Below are 26574 nucleotides of genomic sequence, written 5' to 3'. Positions count from 1 at the left end.
CTCCTGACTCGCCCCCAGGCGGATCTGTGCGTCTAAGTGAGACGGTTTGATACCTGAGCGCCGGGCTCTGATCAAGTTGTACCGAGTTGCATCACTGACAGCAAATAGAAAAAATTCAACAGACAAAAAACAGAAACGTAAAGATAGAACCCTAGATGCCCTATTTAGACTGTTAAACTTTACGGGGTTTCTTGATTCGTTCTACTGGTCTGATGTTAATAAAACCTAGTTAAAGCGAAAATCTGATATTCCAAAATGGTCACTTGCCTCACAAGTAAAAAGTTCATCAACAAATAGTTCATGATTTAACAAAGGTCAGTCATTTCTTCACACAGACCCAGGTGTTTTCTCCCTCTCTTATTAGATGAAATCATCAAACGCCGCAGGTACACAACGTACAGTACACAGTCACTTAGGCGAGTAAGTCGGTATGAGAGTCGAGCAGCGGGGAGGGCTGGGAGTCAGGGGTTCCCCAGCAAGCTGTGCAGCTGTGCTACTGACAGATCTGTGCAGGGCAGCATGCAGCCGGCCGCTCCAGACCCTTGGCACATCAAAGCTCCAGGCCCCAAAGCGAGCCACCCCCTCTTCGCCCCCCCGTTACTCTGCGGCCGGCCACTTCAAAAGCCTTTGAGGCGCATCACAGATCCCCATCAAAGGGCCCTGGACACAACCCACACAAGCAGGCCAGCCAAAAAGATATGATTAAAAGCATATTATGGAAGAAAGGTGGGAGGAAAAAGAAGAGATTTAGCAGGCATAGACAGTGATATCTTTCTTACAGATAATGGAGCTCAGCTTGTAAGGCCTTCAGAGCAGAATAAAACAGCTCAGCAAAACTCAAGTGCTTACTCTGTTTGTTTCCCCGTCGTCCCCCCGCCTTGTACCAAAATGTTTCACCCTCCAAGGTCACGTCTCAGGTCAGTCGATATAAGCCGTTTGCCACACAGCCAATTCACACCTGAAATCGCTGGTCGGTTGCAGCAAACGGCCCCCTGAATGGCGGCATTGTTGTCCCCATGGGGGGGCGCTCAGACAGCAGCTCGCCAGCAAGTGGCTACAATGGGATCCTTAAAGCCTGGAATAATTTGACTAAACGCACGGGATTTGTGAACACGGATTATCACCGTTCAGCCACGCAACAAACCGACAAGGCAATCAACCCCCCACTAACCAGTCCTCGGTTAAAGCGCCATTGTTTCTCCCAACGCGACCGGACCCGGGTCGGCCGCGTTGCGCAGAGTTTTAAAGTTTTACTTTGGTACAATAGCAGCTGCTGCTATGGGTTATTGGTTTTCAGGGAGGAATAATCTAATCTATCCCATAGCATCGTGCGCATGACTCTGTCAGAGGGCCTCTTATTAGCAATCCAAGTATCTCCATTTCCATACGTCTCATGCCTTGCCCAATGCGCTTTTTGCAACTTCAACAATATTGCTGTCAAAAAAACAGCGTTGGAAAAGCTGGAGCGGCTGCGCCTTTCTTCCGCCGCTCATGATGGCTTCACTTCCATACGCCTCCCCGCGCTGCTGCATATGTCCAAAACGTCCACAGAATGTGTTATGGACTGTTGAGAAATCACTCTCCAGCACAAGTCACCCACTGTTCTGCCATCCATAAGAGAGAGGGAGGGAGAGGAGAAGATAAGGGGTTTATATTCTTAAGGGGTGGAGAGAAGAGAATAGAGGGGGCAGCCTGCCTTTGGAGGAGCTTACGGCCCAGTGTGGCGAATTAAACAAAATGCCCAGACAGAATTAGTTCCAAGGCAGACTGGGTCCCATTCTATGATACTCAACCATTAGACGGATTAAACGTAATAACTCAGCCCGCGCTGCCGCAGCTGCATTATGGTTGCCCCCCAAGCGCCCCTCAGGGCCGCCGCCGCCGCCGTGTGTGGGGAGGGGATTTATGCTCACATATGAAAAGTGACAACTTGGAGAGAGAACGCCGTAAACTTGGGGGAGGAGAGGGAAGGAGAGATAAACACAGCACCGCGCTGTTAGAGATCGCGCTCGTCATCCGCAGAAGGCAGCGTTTGACATCGTGTTGTGACTTTGGCTGTGTGTTGTGATTTGCCGCGGTGAAGTGCGGATGCAAAAGGCCACGCTCGGTGATGTGTCGCTCACAAAAAGTGCGCTGCGAAAGCCCGGCTTCTCACGCCGACGGTAAACACCAACGTATCAGAGGGCGTTTCTCAGGATTCTGGCGGAACGTGGAAACGTCAAGTCGGACCCCCGCAGATCCGGGGGAGCAGCTGACGGTTCTGCTGTGTGAGTGGCAGGCTGACTGATTAGCTTACTGACTGGCTGCTTTGCTTTACTGGCTGGCTTCTGCGCTACGTGGCCGACTGCCCCCCCACCTCGCCCACCGTGCACCTGTGTATAAAAAGGCCCTTTGTCAGCGAGGCCTAATTTGATCTGACGCACCCTTCACATGTGGAACAGCTCAGCAGCTCCGCACAATCTGGTTATTGCACCGTGCGTGTCAGTAACAGAGGACACAACACGTAGAGGAGGAGATAGCTGGAGAGAAAGATGTTAGCAAGAAGAAAAGAAAGCAAAGGAAATGGCTTTGGTTCATGCGACAAAGTAGATAGTATTTATTTATCATTTATCTAATTTAGTTCATCTTTCTGTAGTTTGCCAAAATACTTTAGTTTAATGTTGCTGTTGTAATGTTGCTTCACTGTTTGTTTTTTAAGCTAGCACTAATGAACCATTAGATCAATACAAACGTTTCAGTTTTTAGTAAATTATTTCTCTAAGTCTTTTTCATATTCACCATTGTTTGATCAGGTGATGGGTGGGGCCAGCCCAGCACTTCCTGTTTAAATTGGTTCATGATGTCACCGATTACATCACTGGGATACGACCAAAAAGAGTTTTCTGTTTTGCATCATTCGTCCTCTGACTTGTCCTGTATTAAATGTTTTATTTTGCAGACCACTGAGTTGTGTTGATGAGTTGGTAAATTAGATTAATAATCTCATTCCTGTTTCTGTGTTGGGATTTTATTGTTTGGTTTGACCTATTTTCTAACGGTGCAGACTAATGAAGTGCATGTGTGTTTCCCATGGTGTATAAAACCAGAAAGATTTTCGCTACTGGCAAGTCGAGCTGTCAGAAACCGAAGGTGTTAGAAATTAAAATCCACCAAGAAGAAACGTGAACTCGACTCTTTGACTGCACTGCTTCACAGTTCACCTTACACAACATTTTTCCCAAACCGCTTGTCATTTTCTGAAGATGACACACTGTTGTCCTGTAGCAGTGCTCACACACACACACACACACACACACACACGCACGCACACACACGCACACACACACATTTCTAGATTTTGTTGGTGCGTTTGAACTTCCCATTTGCATTCAAATGAAGTTTTTTTTATTTTTTTGTGCCAGAAACAGATTTTTAACAACTGTTTGTGGTGTGTCCATGAGGCCTGGATATGCTAAGATTATTACAAAACAATGACGTGCATTTCCCTCTTCTCGCAGGAACGTGATTGCTTTTGATGCTACAAACCTCAACAACAATGGAAATGTTTATTTGTGGGTCGTTTTGCCCAGTCATCATTTTGTGACTCTGGACTTTTTCTTCCATCATACCCCAAAGCTTTTTGCGATGAAGTGCAAAATCTGCCGCTGGACATTTTGAACCAGCCATGCATCAACTCAAACCTGCTAGGGGGAAAACTCCTGCCTCACTGGCAATCAGTGATCAAAGCAAGCTTCTGTAATCTTCTCAGTGATTACTAAAACAATATTCCACTTCTCAAATGCGACACGACAACTTCATGTAATTTACTTCAGATGTGCATCACAGAAAGGATGGCACTCACCACCATGAATTAACCAGGACGAAATATTGAGCAGGAAACAAGACATGGCTAAAGAAGAACTGAACAGATCAGGTCCACCTCATCAATCAGACCCGTCTATCTGGATGGCCTTCAGCGCCGCTAATGCCGTTAGCATTTAGCAGCTAAAATGTGACCGCTATTAAAACTGCTGACAACGGTTCAAGACGTCACACAGAACTCCATGTCAACTCAAGATGGATTTATATTACTTTCTCCATGAGTTGCAATTCTCACTCATTACATGCAGTGACTAAGTGTCCCTCAGGACACAACAGATTCCCATCACATGGTGCAGAATTAGTGGGAGGCTCCATTTCACTTTTGCCGCCCACTAGGTACCCTTCTCCATCTGCCCTCTCCCGTCCTCATTCAGGTCAGCCTGGTCCTGCGCCTCGCCTGCGTATTTAAACTAATTGCTCATGGCAGTCTAGGTGTCTGCATAAGGGCCTGTCGTAAGCAATCTGCCGGCATGAGTAGCAGCCTTGTGCATGAACTTAATCCAGTCAAAAGCCAAACGGACGTCTGGAGGAGGGCAGGGGGACTGGGGGGAACGTTGAAATGGGAGGATTATTATTTTTTATTCATTTTTTTTTTGCCAACCGCTTCCTTAAAAAGAGGAAAAAAAAGGTTGTGAGAGTTTTTAAATCTCTTCAAAGAACAAGAAAGACACATTTTCTTTTACCTTGGGAAAAAAAAAACATGTTTTAATTACCTTGAGACTGTAATTGTTTTTGCACATTTTTTTGGTTTTCATCCCTTTTTATGATTGTATCTAATCAGTCTTAATGATGTCGTTTTTTTTTTTTTTTTTTTTAACAGCTCTCTGTTTGCCTCGACGGCGTGGAGACTAAGTGCCGGACACCTTTGACACACTCAGAAATTCCTCACCCGCCTACCCACTGCTGCTCCAAGTGGCCTGACTGAGAGGCAGGAACTGGGGGGCAGAGACTGGACGTCGAGGCGCTCCGTGGCGTGGCGACTCCGGTCCGACGCGGCAATAAGCAGCGGAGGCCCCGGCCCCTCCAGCCAGACTTAAGGTCCTATAAGTGTTTGGGAAACAGGCCCATCAATGTCAAAGCCTTTTATTGCTCTGGCTTCCTATTGCTTTTCCCTGCTTGGGGGCCGGCATGAATCAACTCCCAGCCAGGGCAGTGGGATGGGCTCACCTTTCATCACTTATAACTTTAGCAATTAGGTAAGCACACATGAGAAAGGACTCGATATTAACAGAGAAAGGTCATGGGTCGGTTCAAGTAGGGGTTTAGTAGGGGGCTTGTTGAATTACTGAAAGATCTTCAGCACTTTCCGAGAACTGAAGATGCAGTTTTGTTCGGGGAATTATTCAAAAGCATTATGAACGAGAGAGAAAAGCACTTAGATATATAGCTTTATTTAAAAAAAGATGAGAAATGAAATTAAAAGTACAAAAAATTTATAAAATTAAAAAAAAAGAAAAGAATATGGCTTTGATTTACATAAGAATTCACTATGAAAAAAATCATTATCTAAAGAATCTAACCTTTTCCAGGTTTTACAAGTTTGGCTCCCTTTTTGTGTTTTTACAAATAAAATGGACCCCCAGTATTTTTGGAGACTAGAAACCACAGCTGCCCGTTTAAATCATCAAATGCTTGAGACTCGCTCTAAAAAGATTTATAATGACCTATTTTAATAGTTTAAGACTAAATATACCTTAATGTGCCTAAACGTGCACATTGTAACTAATATACAATATCCTCTTGTGAGTGGCTTTATTGCTAACACAAGCCAATGGCATGAAGCATCAGCCTCCAACGCCGCATTTTCTTTTGAGTATTTTAGATACAAATAGGCAAATCCGCGAAGACTGAACCATAAATAGGAGAGAGGTCACTGTAGAGTAGATTGAACATTTTAGAAATCTTGGACTTCAAATATGAAAGCACTGTAGTCTCTGTGTAGTCAAACGAACCAAACCTTTCGAAAAAACCTTTTCACCTGTTTACCTGTGCTGCACCCAGAACCAAAGAGGGAAACGACACAGAAACCTCTGAAGAAGACACTGAGCGAAACCTCCTTTTTAACAAAATGTATATATAAAAAAAAAGAAATGGAGTAGTGTCAGCCTGTTGTTATTGGTAAAAAAAAAAAAGACAATGAGCCATTTCCCATGGCTAGCACTAGACTTGTGTGTTTGTTTTGATGCATTTACCCAGAATGCCCTGCGCTATAATCCGCTTCCTGCTCTTGGCGTGGCCTTTGACCTGCTCACATATGGATTTGAGTCACACCAGCTTTCACCTAGGCCAGTGTTCCTCAACCTTTTTTGGGCCAGCGCCCCGTGCTGTCCTCTGAACGGCCCCCAGGGGGCGGTACCACCCCCGTCGAGAAACTAGGCGGACCAGAGTTTGACTTTCTGGTCCGTATTAGAGTTCGATTGCATGGTCACATCTTCCAAACGAACCGGACTTTCAAGACAAAAGCTGCAGTTTGTTTGAAGCGGACTAAACGCGACTGCAGAGAACGCACCCTAGTTTAGAGCCGATCATTAGCATTGTATTCTGACAACCGGAGCAAACTGTACGAATCTCACCAAAACGAGTTGCTCTAAGATGATCCTTTTAAACTAATTGGTTAAAGGTTTCACTTTAGATATGATCAGCAACACGTCAGTTTTTGCTTTATTCACCATGTGAAGTGAGAGGTTCAACATTTTAGCCGTAGCAGTCTTGGAAACCAAACGTGAACGCACACACACGCAAAGGTTTCAAAAGAAAATATTGAAAGTATTGCCAGGTAAGAAAACAGAAAATGACCAGAATAACTTTGAAACTTTGAAACCAAAATCTCGTCTGGATAAATGGCGGAGAAGTGGCTTTTGCTGTTTGTATTAAATAAACTTTTAAACCAAACAAACGGGAAAAAAAATCGATTGTATTTATTTTAAAGCTGCTGGAACGTGCAAGACTTGACTGAAGAACAAAACGGTGGAAGCTGGTCCTTTTTCTGTCGATAAGGTCGGTCGCTCCTTCCAAACAGATTTATTACTTTCACAATAATAAATCTGTTTTTAGACTCCTTTCCTCCATGTGTTTCGTCAGGATAAACCCCCCAGTTCCCGCCGAGGGTCACCGTGGCAGCATGGAGGCGGGGTGCGCGGTGCGGAGCAAGTGGACGGGTGCCGCAGACGCTGGCGGGTGACAAACAGCCTGTTTTAATGCTCCTGACAACCCTGTGAGATGAGCCTCTGCTTACAACAACACACACTCACTCACATGTGTTTTTCCTCCCCGAGCCTCAAACGCCAGACAAATCTGATCCACACACACACACACACACACACACACACACACACGCACTGAGCAACATGCAAACATCTTCCCCCTAATTACAACGCAGTTTGTTCATGAAAGATAAACTTTCAACAGGAGACGCTCTGGTGGATACCAAAAGTTGTTTCCTATAAAAATAAGTGTAAGCATCAGCTGTGCAAATCAGAGGGTTTTTGTTGTATGTGGGCCTGTTTCCTTCTTTAAATAACATCACCACAGTTGTTTTTTTTTTTACTGGAAAAAAAAAAGGGGGGGAGAAAAAAAAAAGGGATTTCTGTAGAACTGACAGATCGATCAGATTACAGCCGCTCCACTGAAGCCGCCAACTTGAGTCGAAGCCCGATGATGAGCAGGCGGAGCGACGTCGGAGGGAGCAAAACAAGTCGAAAACATTTACAAAGCGATTCCCTCGCGTGGGCTCGACATCGTCTGTCCTGGTGTAAATTATTTCACGTTTGTTATTGTGTCATCGTTCCCGTCGCCGGAGATCGCCGAGCCAAACGGCCCGAGGAAGAATCTGGGCTCCTGTGTGCTTACTACAATATCCTGTTTGGACTCAAAACTTCTCTCTCTGCCTTTCCACGCCGCCCCCGAGCCCGGGACGTCCAGCTTCGATTTCATTACATTTCTGATGCATTTCAACCCCCACAGATGAGGCAGCGGAGCCTCCAGCAGCGAAACTCTTTTTTTTCCCTGAATGAAAACGGACAACTTAAAAAAAGGGTGTGTTTTTGGTGGGGTAAAGGTGGACGACACACAAAATATAACATGTTGCTCAGAAAGCTAAATCCATTCAGTGATTCTCTTTGATATTACTCTTTCTTACGGCAGTCAGGACAAAAGAAAGGGAGGAGGGGGAGGTGTTGTGTTCCCGTAAGCGGTCGATAAAATGAAAAACAGTGAAAAAAAAAGAAGAAAAGGAATAGCTGGCCCAAAGGCAGATACCTCACTTCCCAACAGAGAGCAGTGCATTTCCTGAAACTGACAACTGCTCCTACTTCTTGTACTGAGGCCAGACCAAATGTGAAAGAGACGGAGAGAGGGAGAGAGAGAGAGAGAAAGAGGGACAGTAAAGTGAGCAGGGCTTGACCTACAGTAAGGCAAAAAAACGTAATGGAGCTGTAGAAAAACAAAACAAAAAAAAAACAAGCACGTACACAGAGTACCTGCTATCAGATGAGTCACTTTTTTTTGTTTTGTTTTTTTAAACACCTCCCTCTGATGAGGAACAACACACGTGCTGAGTGGCAGGAAACACACCGATCTGACAGATGAAGGAACGTGCGGTTAATCGTTTTCATTTTCAGGCCCTGAAAAAAAAAAAAAAGGTTGAGCCGAAATGGTGACAGAAAAGGAGAATTTGAGCTGGTCTTGCCGTGAAGGTCACGTCCCGCTGCCGACATCAAACCAAACAACATCTCAGCAAAGCCCGACCTCCCCGGGTTTATTTTTCTGAGAGAAAATCCAGAAGAAAAGCAGCTGATTAGTTCGACACCGAAAGAAAAATAAGATATCTGAAGCAGAAAAGGACGTTTTCATGCAACGGTACCCGTGTGTGCGTGCATGCGTGTGTGTGTGTGTGTGTGTGTGTGTGTGTGTGTGTGTGTGTGTGTGTGTGTGTAGGGTTGTGAAGAGGAGGGATGTTGCAACACCGCACCCTGCTGGTCATGAAGGGAAATGAACTTACTGAGCCACCCTCTCGTCTTTTTCGTGTTTTTAACGCTGCTGCGTTTTATTGGCTCCTTTCTGGATTATCGGTCTAGTCCATACAAAGTTCAAATTAAAGTCCTACTGCTGCAGAAATGGTTGACTCCTTTAAATCCGGAATAGAAAAAATTACTGTTCAGCATGAGGGTCAGAGAATGTTGTTTGTTCCAATTCTTAAACTTTACTATATATATATATATATATATATATATATATATATATATATATATATATATATATATATATATATATATTTAATTATTTTTTTTTTTTTAATATATGTTTGTTTCCAGTATTTCTGTTCCGGTTTTCCTCTTTTTAAAGCACGCCACGTACCAGTCCCCACAGGACGTTGTTTTATGATTGCTGCAGCCTAAAATTGCTGATTTTTGCTGCACCTTCTGCAAAACTTGACGGTCAGAGTTGCACATTTTTTAAAGCTTTATTTCTGCCATTACACGGTCTTAGAAAAAAGTTGAAACTGCAGCACTTTGCATGTCTTTGCACGTCGCCTTCCTTTTCCTCCTCTTTTCCTGTCATAATCAGTCCTGACCTGAGAACACCCTGCATCATCGTCCTGCTGCTGGCCTTTGTTCCAGGGTTTCGTCTCTGACTCTTTGCTCTTTCTACTGTGACAATGGAGATTTATTTTAAATGTGCGGAAAACAGTGAGCTGGGTTTACTCCAGGCATTAACTAACTAGCAAGATGTAAAATAGCCAACACCACATTAGTATTCTTGTTAGCAAGCTTAATATGTTAGATATTTTAAATCAAAGCTAAAAGCCTTTAAACTTGACCTTTGGTGAATATTTCCACTCTCCTACTTTACCCCTAATCAGAATCTACATGAATTCATTGTCTTCAATTTTGTACTTTTCCAAACTGAGCTAAACAAATCCATTCATTCAGCCTCAGTTCTGCTTGAAATGCTACAACATTACTAGTCGTACCATTACCAGAAACGCTGCTCTGTTTTTGAAACCCCTGTGCGGCCGATTCATTCACCACGAATGGGAACGATTCATTTTCAGCAGTCCGCTCCACCGACTGACGTCTGCTGATCATTTTTTAATATCAGCTTATCTGCTACAGCGACCAAAAGCAACACTAAATGGTCAACAGAAAGCCTTCTGAATAGGAAAACTCAAAAGCCACATGAGTTCACACATTCGGATCAGAATCCCACAACGCTGGATTGAAGAGCGAGTCACAGAGGTGAAAGTATGAGTAAATAAAGCCAAACGCATGCCGTTTACTGGATGAATTTTCTGACAGATGTGGAGCGGCACTGTCGGCATACGTGCCAGTTTTCAGTGGTTTAGGCTGGAAGGCCCTGCTGACGTTAGCACACACTTTCTTCCTCATTTCTGTAAGTGGCTTTGATGAAAAATAATAAGGCTCAGGAAACAGAGCTGATCCAGTATAAATAGACCAATATGAGCTGAGGAGAATGACTAAGCAGGTTATTAGTCATGTCTACTTGTTGGTTGCGAACTCCAGGCTATATTTGGATTTCACTTTAACTGCCCTAACAATGAGTAGCCGACTCCTCTTTTGATAAAATAACCTGCTGGCTGCACTTTCAGCTTCTGTCGAGTAGAGAAACCCCAAAGTCCGTTTCTCTCTTTACCTCGGCACGGCTAAGACGCAACGAGTTCAATTGGAGGTTCCAGATCAGTGCCGAAGCAGTGCGCTTCTGTGGATGCCTTTTTTTCTAAGCAAGAAAACGCGAGTCAAATTCCTGTGAATTCTGCGGTGCAGCTGCAGATGTGTGTGGGGAAGCGGCGGCTGTCGACTGTAAGATGTGCAAAGTGCGACGGGGCCCGGCGACGCCGCAGCGATACGAGCAAGCAGGGCGCTGATGGGTTGTTTTCTTCTTCTTTTTTTTTTCACAGTGGTCAGAGAGATAAAGAAAAACTCTTGAGGGACTGATTTTCAATTGAAAATAGGAACCGTCTTTCAGAGAAATCTCATTCAGTCTCTTGCAAGGAAGGAAGTAAAAAAAAAAAAAAAAACACTGATTCTGAGAAAAGCCTGCTGAGGTCTGCCCATATATGTGGTGAGGTACAGTAGCTTCTTTTAATTGGTGATGTTTACTGGAAAATGCAAGTTCAGAAATTGGTTTAAAAGGAACCTCTCAGCACAGACCAAAAACAAAATACGCATTTAGACGCATTTTGAATAGAAAACACCCATTGCGTCTGTAGAAAGACCCAATAGGTGCAAAGTAGCAGTAGCGTGATGTGGTTTCTGAGTACAGTGCCTTGCAGAAATGCTGACGCTCCACAATTTGTCAACGTTAGAGCCACAAAACTCCAATTCAAAGACGGTGGAGAAAGGACACACGAGCTTCAAAATATGAACATTCGTACAGCCAACAGCTCAACGTTTCTACCAGCTTTTTACATAAACTATATGCGACATACTGAATCATCTCCCACAATTCAGACTTCAAAAAATAAAACAAATCTGACGTCTGTCGGCCTCCGTTTTGTAACTACGTTGGACGTTCTGATGTCACGGTGCAGCTGGTACTGGAATGTGCTCAAAGCGCCGTAAAACAGAGCGAAGTAGAAAAATAAAAGAGAGAGAGGGGATGATTCAGCAGGTCTGCGCTGGACCCGGCTAGTTTCTCACCGACTGCCGGGGAAGGCCGAGCTCGACGTGAGCCTCACTGGGCGCAACGTTCACAAGATGAAGATTGAGCATTTCGGGAAACGCCGAATACGGAGCCGAGCTGCGGCTGAACCCAGGAGCGCCTCACCCTCCGGCACAGAGCTCTGTGCTGGGTGATCACCGGTCAGAGGCTTGTCGATGTATTTTCTTCAGAAACGAACTCGGACGGCAATGTTGATATTTCGCTTCAACTGGTCTGCTTCCACTATCGGTTCTTTGTATTTGCAAAGAACAGATAGTACTTTTAAGAAATGTTTATTAGATGCTGTGAGGAGTTCTGTACATTTTTTTTTGCTATCTTTACATAATATCTGCAAAGACTAATGACTAAAACCTGCATGTTAAATGTCATCGTAAAAAATATTCCCACTCCTAATGGATAAACTGATTTTTTTTTTTTGCCTCATTCTTCTTTGCAAAAAAAAGCTGAAGCTCAGTCAGAATGGACGGAGTGTGTCTGGGAACATCGATAAAGTGCAGCCACAGATCCTCGCTCGGCTTTAGTTCTGTGCTTTGACTGGACCATTCGCAAAGACGCTTTGATCTGAACTATTCCACTGCTGCTCTGAATGCTTAGGGTTGATTTCCTGTTCAAACTCTGTTCCCGTTTAAAGTCCTTTTCAGCCTCTAACAGGATGGTTTTCCCCATCAGCCCTGATCAGCTTCTCTGTTGCTGCTAAAACCAAAAGCATTCCCACAGCATGATGCCACCAGCACCGCCATGTGTCACACGTTATGCAAGCAAGCCAGAAAATTCAGTTTTGGTCTCGTCTGACCAGAAAACCTTTCCCTAATATTGTTTTTTTGTTTTGTTTTGTTTTTTCCAGTGGCTTTCATCTTTGTGGAGTGTCAAACTACTAGTTGTCTTGTTGACAGATTCTCCTCAAGACCACAATAAGAACGAAAATGTATTTTTCCCGATGCGAACACTGACAAACATACTTAAACACTGCCACCCAAACACGAGTGGGTATATGCTCAATAGGAAGTAAGGTGGAGTATTTAAGCCGCTGCAGGATCTGCTTTCAGACGTAAAAAGGGGCTCATTTACACAGGTGGGGCAGCCACTTACCCAGGGTGGGCTCAGAGTGAGGAAGACGTGCGCACACACACACACACACACACACACGAAAACACGTATCATGATACAAGTTCCTCTTTGGTGGCACCGGATGTCACAGCTCCCCTTTTCGCCAACCCTTCCTCCCGTGCAGCAGGTCGACGCCCTGCTCCGCCGTACCTCCCTGCTGCTGCTCGCAAGAGAGCAGAAACCACAGAGCATTGGCAGACGAGCTTCATCAATAAGCCCTCTATTCTCGCCACGCTCCGGAACAGTGGGCTCCCTGACGGAGCTCCGGCACCTGGACGCAGCGCGTCAAGAGGCCCGGGCGTCTGCGAGCGCCACGGCTCAAAAACAAAAAAACCTGCCACACCTGAATAAACCCCTCAAACGAAAACCACATCAAATGGCGGGAGGGAACCTGCGAGCCTCAGATCTGTGGGGAGTCCGGCCCAAAATAAATAAAAAAAAACACACACGGTCGGGCCGGGAGGGCCATGAAAGGCAAAAGGAACGGTTGTGCAAACAGGCCGCTCAGGTGCCGGATTACTGCTTTCATTAACAGGAGAGGAGAAGAAGAAACTGAGCCGCGTACAGGAGATCGGGGAGGAGGGGGAGGCAAAACGATGGAGGGTATTTATACAGGTGCTTCCAATGGAAACCGAGAGCGCAGCACCGCTGTAATAGAGCAGCATCTATAGCAAGTCGGAGGATTTGGTTGAGCCCTTTTAATTTTGCAGTATTTAAAAACAGATCTGCCAGGATTAAAGAAAAGACTACAGAGAAGTCTGCTGTGTCAAATACAAAGACTGATGTTGACTGACACGACCGAACTTCAAGGGCTGTTTGCAACAAGCGACATCAAAATACACATAATAAACGTCATTAATATCTTCAAGGCAAGATGAAGATATTATCTTCATGTCTTTCTTCTCAAAACATTTAATACTTGTGCTTCCATTTGCAGTTTGAAAACAGGACTTTGTGTCTTTCTTCTCAAAACTTGTTCTTCTAGTATTCAAAACTTCTGCTCTCTTTCAAATATTCACTGTGCTCTCTCAAACCTTTCACCTCTCGCTCAAAACTCGTCTCTGTTCGGATCAAATCACTTTTCTCTTCCGAATCGTTTTCTGCTCGCAATTGGAATAGAGAAGTACCGTCACCTGGCAACCTCTCTGCCAATAGAATGCAAGAGTTTCCTACTACTGGCAGAAAAGACAAAGACGACGACAGGAAGTGGCAGGAGGACAACGTGCCTTGTTTTCTAATCACTTATTGTGAGAGTAAACTTAATTGCGTTTCTTATTTAGCAGAAACGCTGCGTTTGTGAATTTGTGTTTTATGCTGCTGAGATTCTGAAGAATTATCAAAGATTTACGTACATCACAACAATACATATGGAGAGCAAAAATGGGTAAAAATTGTGACTTTTACACTTTAAATAACATAACATTGCCATGCTAGTCCATCTCTATTTCAAAGACAGTTTGGATGGCCTCAAGAAATTGAGGTGAATTTTGAGAGGACTTTCTCCATATTCAGTTCAGGAGTAGAACGAGCGCACCAAGGGCTTCCTGTGGTCACTCTAAATTTAGACTCTTCAGCCATATTTCTCTCGATTCCTCATCTGCTGATAACCGACAGAAAATAATCCACCGATTGCAGGAATAATCCATCCTTGGCACGCACCATCTGGAGCCACAGGTTAAGCTTCGTCTGATTGAAGATAAAGCCGTAACGAGCAGGCAGGTTCAGATGTGTCAGAGGTCGACGCGTGTGTGAGAACTTTAATGGAAACTAAAAGAGAAATTTAGCTAAATTGCGAGCAGTTACTTCCAAAACGGACTACGGCCCACTCTGCTTGGCAGAACCTTTTAATTCAACCACAGCAGAAGGTTTTCCATCGTGGACAGGCTGCTTGATGTTATGCCGTGACATCTCCTCTGAATCATGTTACTAGACTTTCACTAGACCAGAACCCTCATTAAAATTGTTCAGTCATTCTGTCATGGACTTCAGAATTTTCTGGTAGCAAGAAAAAGAAATTCACGGTTCCACCAAATACAGCAAATCGACCAGGTTTTGCCCAAGACCATCACCGCACCGCACCGCCATGTTTGTCTTAACGTAAGGCGTTTTTCTTAAATAGTGTGTTAATTTTATGACATATGTGACGTAACACAAATTTTCAAACGAAGTTAATTTTGGTCTAAAGAGTCCGCAAACTTTTCCAAAAGTCATCAAAATGTTTTTTTGGTAAATGTGAGGCGTCATGATCACCGACTAACTGAGGTCAGCGACGCCTGCAGGGTCGTAGATGTTTGTCTGGTTTTGTCTGTGACCTCCATGGACGTCATTTAACCCTTTCCAGTCCCGTCTTCTTTTTTCACCTGACCTTGAGTTTCTTTAAATCGAGGAATGACGTGTTGCTTTTCCAGATGTTTCGGCCCACTGGTCCCGTTTGAGTGATTTCTGAAATCTGGATTTGCAAGATTCCTTCTAATTTTTTAACTTTTTAATGTTTCTTTACAGAACAGTAACCTTTTTTTGTTGTTGTTTTAGTAATGTGGGATATGTTTTTTTTTTTTTTTTTTTATTTTAACTTCCCATGAAAGGATCTTTTTGTTTGCTGCTCTCCCAGAGGATGTGTGTAATTCAAATAAAATAGTATATTGTGATCAAGATGCTTAATTTAATCCAGTTTTCTCTTTTGTAGCAAAGTGAGAGAGAGGGAAGGAACATGGACTAATAGAAACATAAAAAAAACAGAAATAATAAAATATTTCCAATAAGATAGGACTTTGGAACTTTTTTATGAACAAAAAACAAATGCTAAAACATCGAAAGCAACATCTGTGTACTAATTTGATGGATTGCTATTTCGAAAGTAATCTGATTTAATGAAGGTCGTTTGGGAGTCATCTACTGGTGGCCATGGATTTATCAATACACACGGTTGCAACTGGACGAACATTTCCCCGAGCTATACCACGACTTGACTTCCATTCATAGGAGCCCTAATAGTTTAATTTTCTCTAATTCTACTGGGTAATTACTTTAAATGACTATTTAACCTCAGCGTCACAGAGCTGCAGCCCATTAAGGCAAACATGATTAAAATTAAAATGAGCCAGCAGCACAGTAGAAGGAATAATAAATTATGAAGGCAGCTAAGAAAAACACTAATTGTCATTACATTAGTTCTGCAAGTGAATAATTGTTAACAGCACTCCAGTAATCAGCCCAGAGACTTTGTTTTTTTTCTTCTTTTTCTAAATCCGTCTCTGCCCCGGGCAGAGAACAAGAGCAGGGATGATGTCACCGAGAGACTCCATGATTCGTGTTGCGAAAACAGCAATTTCCTGAGTTATTTTTGCTCCCCTATTATCTCTGTTTTTATTTGCCTTTGTGGCGGTGCGAGTCTTTATGGAGGGTTAATCAAAACAGATGCCAGGGACAAAGACGTTGCCGCGCATTTCGAAGGCGCGCTCCCACACTCGTACATGAGCTCTGTTCGTTACAATCGGCACAAAAGAATCGACTTTCTGCGCCGAATCGACGTCGGATCCCACCAAAAAACCGTGGGGTTATGGATCCGGCTCTTGTTTGTCTATTTTTCGCCCGCTGCAGCTGTGAACGCCAGTCGGGTCGGCCTCGTTCAGGAGTACTCATTCATGCCGACTTTGGACTGGCGCCTGAAGCACTGCACACCGGGATGCTTACCAAACCGGCGAGCATGCGCGATGGGTTCACTTCAGCCCATTAGTCTGCGCACCCTGGGCTCGTCTTTGCTCGTGCTGACGGAGCCAGAAGTGCCGCTGAGACGAACCAAAGCCGCTGCAGCAAATGTAGCGGCTGCAGCGCCTCATATTATACATACCCCCTTAATTTTTCCCACATTTTGTCAAGTTACACACACAAACTTTAATGGATTTTATTGGGGTTTTATGTTGACACACCAACACGAAGTAGCGCATAACTATTAAGTGGAGGGAAAAGAATGTTCGACGTTAAAAATGTGCAACATTAAAAATCCAGCGTTTGAAATCAGCCACTCTTCACTCTCATTTTATTGTTGTTAATTACGTCTTTTTTTTTTCCCTTGTGTGCAGCATGGGAAAGATGGGAAGAGTTAATAGGAAGATGGGTTAGTCAGGTTTGGAAGAAAACCTTAAAGAGGAACCAAATATCTGAGACTGATGTAGATTTTTACAGTCTGTCAGCACAAAAACTCTAAACGTGTAAGCGGAGCCTAGACAAAGTCCAGACTTAGCTTAGATTGGGAATATGTGAAAGGTTTTTAAAATTATATTTTAACAAGAAGAATGAGTAAAAGTCTCAGTATCGATTTGCAGAAATCGCAGTGGACGGAGTAGTTAGAGGGCCGAGTTAAAATACATTTACAGATTTTTATTTTGAGGTCATTTTTAAAAAAATTGTTTATCACTTTCCTCCCAGTTCACAACAAATCACTGTTTCTGTGTGTTGGCATATCACAGAAAATCCCAATGAAATGAAATGAATTCTTAATTTTTGTCAGATCTACATGTACTTTTCCCATTTATGTTGTGTTCAAAATGCGATCATCTGAGGAAGATTAAATGACTGAACACAAAGAAGCCCAGCTACATTCATTTAGTGAACATAACAGGATGTAATCACATGCAAATTTTCTTTTTTTTCTTCTTATTCTGGGAACATTTCCCAGATTTGTACGGCACGTAATTGCAAAGCCTGTGATAATTTGGCAATCTGAAACATTTTGAAATTCAATCCACGCTTTTCGATCTTCAAATGAGAGTGACCTACAGCGGCGCATTAACATCGTCTTGATTTAAAACCTGCGATGCCTCTTTGACGCAGTCGGGACTTGGATCCTGTCAGGACCTTGCGCTGCCCTGTTGAGATTTTTTCTTTCGTTTTTTTTCTTCCTTCACGTCTTTGATCACGTTTTGCACCTGCTGCGTTTGTGGCTGAAGAGAAGACAGCTGCAATCTGTCACAAAAGCAGGTGCAAATTGCTCCCATGTGTTTGGAGCTGATGGGCGTGTTTGCATCTGCATGTATTTAGCGCAATCTGCATCATAAATCTTGCGCAGAAATACAGCGGATAGCAGGGGATAGCGGCATGAAAATTGGTTCGCTTGACGAATCAAAACAGCAGACTCATGCCGTTTATGGTAAGCAACATGAGCGAGGGTAGAAAAGGTTATTTTCTTTAGCAATTCTACCTCTTCATGTCTGAACCTCCTTTTTTGGTTTTGCTGCAGACCCGAAAACCTTTGTTTTTTATCAAATAAATTTATATAGGCATTAATACAAAAATACCGAAGAGTAGATTACGAAATATTTAGCAACGACATGACGTCTGCTCCTTGAAGTTGTGGAGTGTACAGTTGGGATGAAAATGGGCGAGGAGGAAGGAGGAAGAGGTTGGACTCGGGGTAAGTTCTTTAGAAATCATTCGTCAATGTGAACATTCACGGTTTACGAAAAAAAAAAAACCACAATAACAGCTGCTTCCTTCGACCGAATGCTGTTAAAATCCATCCGTGCCGTTAGCGTTCGATTGCAGCCGTACAAGAACAAGCATCCCCTCACAAACACAAAGTCAATTTGCTCAAAGCTTTCGACAAAGGATGCCAGTTGTTCAGTGGAGAGCCTCCGTCTCAAAGGAGAGCCGCCATGATGACGTGTGCGTCCGCCTGGAAAGACTCCCGCGGCGCAGCAGTGGCTTTTCTTTCTTTGCGTCCTGCCAGCCTGAGAGAAGGGGAGCTAATTAAGAGAGGAGCCCGCAGGTGGAACATGCTGGTTTTTATGGGTCCCGGAGGACACGAAACAGAGCAAAGGGCCGAAGAGGCTGACCACACCCAGCAGGAGACAAAGGGGGCGACCGCCTCGGGTCACAAGACGACACCCGTCACTGACCCGCTGCGGCAAGACACTGTAATTAAGCAGGAGAGGAGGGTCTGGATGGCAGGGGTGTAATGATACAAGGTAGTGGACGGTTCAAAAGACGCGATTTTAACAGCGCTTTAGGTTAAGCCAAGATTCGCTTCACAAAAACTACCATGAGGTGAATAATAAAAAAAAAAAAGATTAGACACTGGTATGAGAACATTAGTTTCTGACCGTTTACTGAGGTGACGTAGTTTTTCACATATCTGAATATTGCAGCAAAAATGCATCTAATTCTAAAGTGGCTCCGATTAGAAATATATATTTTTATATATATTTTATAACTGTTGTGTTTTCTGTACTCAAAAACACAACAGAAGTTTCATAAACTTCACGCTGTGTTTTAAAGAGTTTCTGTTTGATTTTTGGGTCAATCGGTGGTTTTCATTGTTGCGAGAGTTTTCCCAATAACACCAACCCGATGCACGTTTTAAAGAAGTCCTGCTGCATGGCGTGGAGCTTTTCAGTTCGTCACAAAAGAAAGTAAAAACACTAAAGTTTTTATCTGTTTGCAAAGCTTGATTGGTTCAAAGATCCGGAATGATTATGCATTTCAGTCGTGTTCAGGAGTTGAATCTTTCGACTTTGTTTCACAAAGATCAACAGATCTTTAGAAATTAGGAATAAAAATAATAAAACGTTCATTTTCACTTTGTGTATCTTAATAAATTCACATTTAGAACCATTCCAGTCTCTTTTAGTGAACAGAGGTTGCCGCAAATTTTTTGAACATACAAAAAAATTGGATGTTCTTACTGTGAGCTTGTACGAGGAATAGTAGCTAGCCTGGTCAGAGAAAATGTCAATAAGCTAATGTTCCCGGTTTGCCAATTTGAAACGTGAACGTGGTAAAAATGGTTTTGATGCAATTTCCATAATCCAAATTTGACTTTGAAACAAATGAATACCAATTTTTCCCTGAGTGACACTAAAAGCAGCCCTAACAACACCAGTGCTACCACAGCTAGCGAAACGCAACAATAACCATTGTAGACTTTGAACTACATAAAATCAAATGCAGCCCAAACTCAAGGAAAATTGTGCGTTTTTATTTTAGCAGGAAGAGGAAGCACCAAACCAGATGAGAATTTGAATTTGGAGCTATGAAATGCTCCAAACCAGTTGTTAGCATGCTATGAAATGTAGCCATTAGCGGTTAGCATTTGACTGTATAGTTTACCAATCATTCACATCCTGTCTGTCGATGTTTTTGCCACATAGATGGTTTTAAGGAGGTCAGGGTTTAAACAACTCAGCATTTTGTGTGAGCTTTAGGTTAGCAACAGAAGTAGCAACTCAAGAGCCAATTCCAATCGTACGTCAAACTAAAAGTTGGCGAAAGACTTTATTTTAACAAAAAATAAATAAAATTGGAGTGCTGCAATTTTTTTATTTTAAATAGACAAGAGAATCTAAGAAGCAGAGAGTAAAACAGCAAGAGACAAAAAAAAAGGGAATAAAGTAGGAGCAAAGAACACAAACACTGCAATCAGCTAAACAAGGCCTTCCTCTGTTTACGGCCAGAGATGTGTGTTGGAAATATTTACTCACACTCCAAGAATGTTGATGTCAATAAACCTCTAAATCTTAAAAATTGACATCGTCAAAGTTCTGTATAAGCATACACACGCTGCATCGAACCAAACAAAACGCCAAACCACTTAGTTCTCACACACTCTGATGTATGCACACAATCAGGGGAAACCAGTGCTTGTCTGAACCGGACCAAGATCAACCCTCATTTGCGCAGGAGTAGGTAAACAAACGGCGAAGGAAGTGTTTATAATGAAAAAAAAAGGGAAGTGCTATGTTGACAACTGTGTACTCTGTGTTTTTGTTATGTGTCTCTGTGTGTTTTTCTTTTTTTTTTTTTTAATTCACATATTTTATAAAATTCAATAAATCTAAGCAAGATGATTCAAAATAAACGAGGAGGCAAGTAATGGAGACTTATTTTCTCAGGGGAAGATAAGCAGACTTATGTGTATGTTTTGGGTTGAGTGGGGGGGGCGGGGGGGCAGTGAAATCAAAGTTTGCGTGTGGACGCTACCCAGCCCCACTTCCTCAGCAGGCCAGAGACATCACAGCCAGCTGTATGGATGCTTCTCTTGCTTGTGGGCGAACGCACACACATGAAAGTTTCTCTTTTTTTTTTTTTTTTTTCATGGGGGGTTGGGGGGGAAGGGGGTGGGGGGGGCAGCTTCTTCAGCGAAGCCAAACAAACAGAGGAATGTTCCGGCTTGTGTGCCGTCACAGACAAATTAAAGTGACAGAGATGCCAGCGGTGCCGTCCAGAGTCTGTTCTGAACACGCAGAAACATAAACCCAGAATGGCATCGACTTGTGTCAACTTTACATCGCAGATGGAAGGTGTGGATGAAACCCTGGGATGATTTTTTTGAGTGTAAACTAACAGAAAAGTGATATGGAGATATGGAGCAAGGAGCCTCGGGCAGCATTGGGTGGATCCGGGAGCTGTCTGCAGAGATCCAGATAAGGATGCCAAATAACAGCGCCTGTCCTTAGTGGCGTGACAACGAGGGCAAAACAAACCAGCTGTTATGGGAGTGCCCAGCCAGGCCTAAATCACAGGCTTTGGAGTTTGGGGGCACAATAGCCCTGCAAAGCATACAAATATACGTTGCCTGTCTTTCTAGCCGTAGGAATCTAAATAATTTCCCTAATAAAAGTCTTCACACTGGAACAAGTTCATGAAAATCTTTTCAACGCCCAAACTCAAAACCGTACACAAACCCCTGGGATATAATTACATTTAAAGGGGTAAGGCGCAGCAGTTAAACATTCCCTTTCAAAATGGCCACACCTTTAACAAGCGGAGCGTAAATCTTTCTTCATCTTGCTTATGATTTGTTTTACATAAACAGAAGTGGGACCAACACACCCACATGAGTTGTGCAAGAAGCTACAGAATACATGTTAAGAAAGATTGACAATAGTACCAAACGTAGCACAGCAGAATAGACTATCCTTATGATAGCAGTGACAGTGCAATTTTTGTAATCTAGAAAGTACAGTTATCACATTTTGAGCCTTTGAAGGTGTGCTGCGGTATCCAACATCAGGATGTTAGCAGCAGCTCGTTTACACTAACGAGGTGAAGGTTGTGGTAAGGGACTGGTTTGTCCAGCACACCCCACCAATGCTTCACTTATCTGGGAAGTCTGGCGGACAAGTTCCCTTAAAAGGGTCTAAATGCTTTCCAACGACACTAAAGTAAGTGGTAAGTATCAACGTAACGTCCCTGTAGATGGCACAGTGCCAACGCAAAACGGGCTTCGTCAGACCATCTGAATGATTCACAGACATTTCAATATGGAAGATTCAATATGTACGTTTTTCTACTAGGAGAACAACAAGAAAAGGACAAGAGAGAACCAGTGTTGGTAAAGCCCGGTACAGTACCTGGAAGAATTTAACTGATGTGTAGATAAAGAGTCCTGAACCAATGCCAAGGAGGGGCACGTCAATCGACTGCAAGACAGAGAAAAGGCATCTTCCCACTCATGACTGCTTCACATTATGCTTGGCTTTGTTAGTTATTTTATTAGTTTGGTTACGGGTTTGGTTTCAGTCTCTTTACCATGTAAAGTAGACATTTTGTTAGAATGTATGGGGCACTAGCGACTGACGCAGAGGATGTTACTCGGTATGTCACTGTCGGTTTTATTAGTCCTGAAGGATTAGTGGAAACTGAATTACAAGGCAGTGAGAGTGATAAAGAATGAGTCACACATCTGAACGTAGGTTCAAAAGGTCGTCAGAGGGTTTGGAGCTTTAGAGCAAATTATACTAAACAACCAACATCAATGCAGAAATCAGCATTCACAAACAGTAACAAAAGGCAATTTGATTGGTTCTCTGCCGATGTGGTGGTTACATGGTTGAACGAAAGGTTTATCCTGTAGTTATGTTGCAATACAAATGGCCCCCAGGATGAACAAATGGCATCAGAAATACAACAACAGACAATAAAAGTGAGCTTTTTTTCAAAAAGTATACTAATGCAAGTACTTTTAAATGTATTACTTGTAATTTTAAAAATAATACAGCAATTTAGACATTTGAAAAAACACAAATCAGAAATGTGTCATAGTTCAATGTCTGTTCCTTTAAAGTTTAAATGTTTCACAAGGTCTCTAATTTTCCACAGTTCTTTTTATCTGCATTTGTTCTCCTTTCTTCAACCAAACTAGTTTTAGGTTGCACAATAAGCCACTTAATCGTTTTTGGCTGCTTTTAATGACAATAATATTTAAAGTTGAAATATTTTTTACATTTCAGAACAGCATTCACAGCAGGCTCTGCTAGCTGCAGCGCAGCACAAAGCAAGAGAGGGGGGTGACGAGCAGCACCACACGGAGGGTGATTGACGACGCCAAGACACGCCCCCTGGCTCTGATTGGTTATCTCTAGTTAGAACTGGGAGCACTGGGAGAGCTTGATTTTTTTCAGGTTACCTGTCTCATACCATACTGTCAACACAGCGACAGTTTCAACAAATATTTAAAAACGAAAATTAAAAACTTAACATATTTAAAGAGCTTGTGCAAACAAAGATTGCTAAAAAAAAAAAAAAACCCTCTTTCGGGGCCATGAGAGTCCAAATCAGGGGACAGGAAAGGTCTCAGAGTGAATTTCACACATGTTCAAAAAAAGTTTAAAAGTTGTCCTAACAATTAGATACACTATAATAGAATATATTATATGCGTCCAGTCAGATTTATCAAACTTTTTTCAAGTTCTCTTTTTCTCCAATGTCAAATTTATCAAACATTGGATAAAAAGAGAACAGTTGCCTATAAATCACACTGCTTGTGCAACACAGAGTGAAAGCATATTTATAGTTTAGTTGGTCTAAAATATATATATATATATATATATATATATATATATATATATATATATATATATATTTAAAAAAATTAAACATTTACATTTGTCTTTATATTTGAAAAAAAAGCTCAATTTTTGTATGCCCGGTCTGCAGCGTTGTATTATTTCTTGAGAAAACAGTGACTGCGTAGTTGCATGCATAAATATTTTGGATGAAAAACACCTGCATGCAACTTTTCTCTACTAAAATGTGACAAATCTGCCGATTTGTGTTTGACCTGGTCCATTCGTCCCTTCGCTATTTTCATACGACAGTTTCTGTCTTTTCCTACACACCACAAAAACCAGAGATCTGCCATTGAACGTCTCCTGTCTGCCAACAACTGATCAGGGTTTGGTTGGTTATAAACAAAAAGTCTGATGGACTGGAAGCGACTTGCGTCAAGGCGAGGGTCTACAGAGGATACACACAACTGTCAGTCATGCTAGCTGTGCAGACTAATCACACTAATCATGCTTTTTGCTAATATACGACACTAAACACTCCATAATTTTAAAATTTTTAATGGATCTTTAAGGAAAACGGAGCATTTCTTGTCACATTTTCTTTCCATCCATCCGTCCACAATGTTGAAGTACCGGTGTCAAAACCTCTGAAAAGATGGATGATTAAGAATGACTGAGACTTAGTCACCAAAGTAGTCAGCGTGCGACGACACAGGAAGCAAACCAAATCTAACTGCGCAGAGGTTCACCGAAGTGAAACCCATTTGAATGACCAGGTCAGTGGGAGGGAGGGAGAGCGAGCATCAGCATTCATTCTTGCATTCACACAGCAAACAACAATGAGTTCAGTGAGGGCATGTGACGACAAGCCATCTGTACCATAACATGTTCTACAACCCATTCACCGTTTCCCTCAAGAATGGAGGGATAATCCCCTTCACAGCCCTCTGTACCTGATATGGCCTTGGCCCCTCGAGAGTCTCTTTAACCCTCAAGAGACTTCAACAAAACAGCTTCATTTAGAAAGCAGCTAAAGTGGCTCTCCTCTCTGACAAAGGAACTCCAGGCACTACGACCAGGAGGGGAATCAGACTAAAATGAATCAGATAATGGAGGTCAGCAGAGGGTGATGCTTTGGGAAGGGGGTGAACTTTTGGAGGCTTACTGGTTCTTGTTGGTGACCACCGGCAAGGGAATATCCTCACTCATGTCATCTAGGTCATCGGTTAGGCTGTTGGCGCGGGAGATGTCTATGGACGTGCTTTTATTGCCACTCCCCTTTACTGGAAGGGACAAAGACATGAGATAAAGTTACCAGTCGGATCGCAGCCAGGGAAGTGTTTACAAGGTTGAAACGGCGTCATTAGCCCGGGTGGACCAGGTGTTGGATAAAGACGACTTGTGCGCTCCGATAAATATAAATGAAATATCAAAAGGAGCCAAGATAAGTTAGCTGATGTTAGTTGTAACATAAATGAGAGAACTGGAAAAAGGCAGATGAACAGAAGGGTACCTGGGGAAGCAGGGCAGCTCAGAGTGAAAGATGACCAAGAGTGGTGAGGAGGGCCTAAAAGTGAGGGACACACAAAGGAAGAAAAGTCCATTAGAAAATAGGTCCCAAAACTTTCAAACGCATTCACACAAATTTAAGACTTTTTCACATTTTGTCACATTACAACCACCGACTTCAGTGTGTTTACTGGGATCCTGTGACAGATCAAACATGTAGCCATATTTAATTGTGAAAGAGCAGTTAGAAATACATCTTTTTCATGTTTGTCCCCTAAAACTTTGGTCCATTCTTCTTTGAGAAACAAGCTCAGTCCGATTTGATGAAGAGTGTGAATAAGTTTTTTCACTCTCAACTGGATTTATATCGCGGCCTTCAATAAACATCGATACTCTTCGACCTAAACAATTCAATCATTGTTGCTGTAAGTTTAGGGTCAAGGTCAATTCTGGCCACAGTGTCAAGTCTTTGGCAGTCTCTAGAAAGGTTTTCTTCCAGGATTTATCTGCATTTACCTAAATGCCATCACATGTTTGGATCAACCGTTTGGTTTCTGCTGAGGTAAAACATCCCCACACAGCATGACACTGCCACCACCTAGTTGCATCAGTGGACAGTGAGTTCAGGATGAGTGATGATTTTCCACAACATAAGAAATTATGCATGCAGGCCGAAGGGCGCAAGAAAACGTTTTCCAAATGTTTCCATGAGTTCAAGAGTTCTTCTACTGGTGAAAGAAAGCTAGTGCATCTTGTCATCATTTCATTAAAAGGGCAGTGTTAGGAGTTTTCCAGGCACACAGTGCTTCAGTTGTTAAAAAATGCCATGTAAATATCAAACATGACTTGAAAGAAATTGTACTTTGACATCTTGAAATTGGGCCTCTGTCTCTTTAAGGAACTCTTGCTCCTTCTGGAAGTCATCGACATGGCTCCTCTATTAACCCTCGTCTTTCTCATAATTTCATTGAGAAGTAGCTCCTTAATGGGCTCAGCAGATCCACAGTTCCACACTTTTGAGGCCTTAGAACAGCTTGATTTATACCGAGATTAAATTATTCACAGATTTGTTTAGGTGTTTTAGGGTAAAGGAGGGCTGGATGTAAATGCACACCACACTTTTCAGATTTTTATTTGTAAAAACAAAACAAAAAAACACAAATCATTTCCTTCATCTCCTCCACAATGAATCACTGTGCGTTAGTGCAGGACAGAAGATAAGAATCAGATTAGATATTCACGTTTGTGATGCGACAAAAAGTGAAAAGTTCAGGTTTATTCAGAGAAGTCCGGACCCGACACAGAGAGAGAGACAGAAAGAGAGAGAGAGGAACTGCAGAGCTCCACTTCAGCACTGCAGCTGGCTGGCTGACTGGGGCGGCTAAAAACAACAGCAAAGAACAACATGTGTAGCCGGGTCTTGACCTGCAGCCAGACTGTCAGCAGAGTTTGACGTGTCTCTCCTCCAAAGCACCAAGCCTCCATTGTGATGAAGAATGGCGAGGCAAATCTGCGTCCAAGTACTGAATGACCATTCCAATTCAAGTAAAGGCCTTTCAAAGCCACTTGTATTCCATCATCCGCTTTGCCCGACAATGTCAAATGTGGAGGTGGAGACGGGCAATGAGAG

At 42.8% G+C, this 26574-nt stretch overlaps 1 protein-coding gene across 1 annotated transcript in view; it reads right to left on the bottom strand.

Annotated features, from left to right (window-relative positions):
- kcnq1.2 (potassium voltage-gated channel, KQT-like subfamily, member 1.2) overlaps nucleotides 1-26574 on the bottom strand; it is a 230990-nt gene that overhangs the window by 145075 nt on the left and 59341 nt on the right. Inside the window, exons 13-14 of the mRNA XM_015051688.1 lie at nucleotides 24949-25002; nucleotides 24601-24718 (exon numbers count right to left, since the gene is read on the bottom strand). Coding sequence (XP_014907174.1) covers nucleotides 24601-24718; nucleotides 24949-25002 — 172 coding nt within the window. The remainder of the gene's footprint in view (nucleotides 1-24600; nucleotides 24719-24948; nucleotides 25003-26574) is intronic.

The sequence above is a fragment of the Poecilia latipinna genome, unplaced genomic scaffold, assembly GCF_001443285.1.
Source record: "Poecilia latipinna isolate Pla-1442-1.1 unplaced genomic scaffold, P_latipinna-1.0 Scaffold1061, whole genome shotgun sequence".
Taxonomy (NCBI): Eukaryota; Metazoa; Chordata; class Actinopteri; order Cyprinodontiformes; family Poeciliidae; genus Poecilia; species Poecilia latipinna.
The sequence above is the reverse complement of the archived record's forward strand: the minus strand, read 5'-3'. Positions and strand labels throughout refer to the sequence as shown.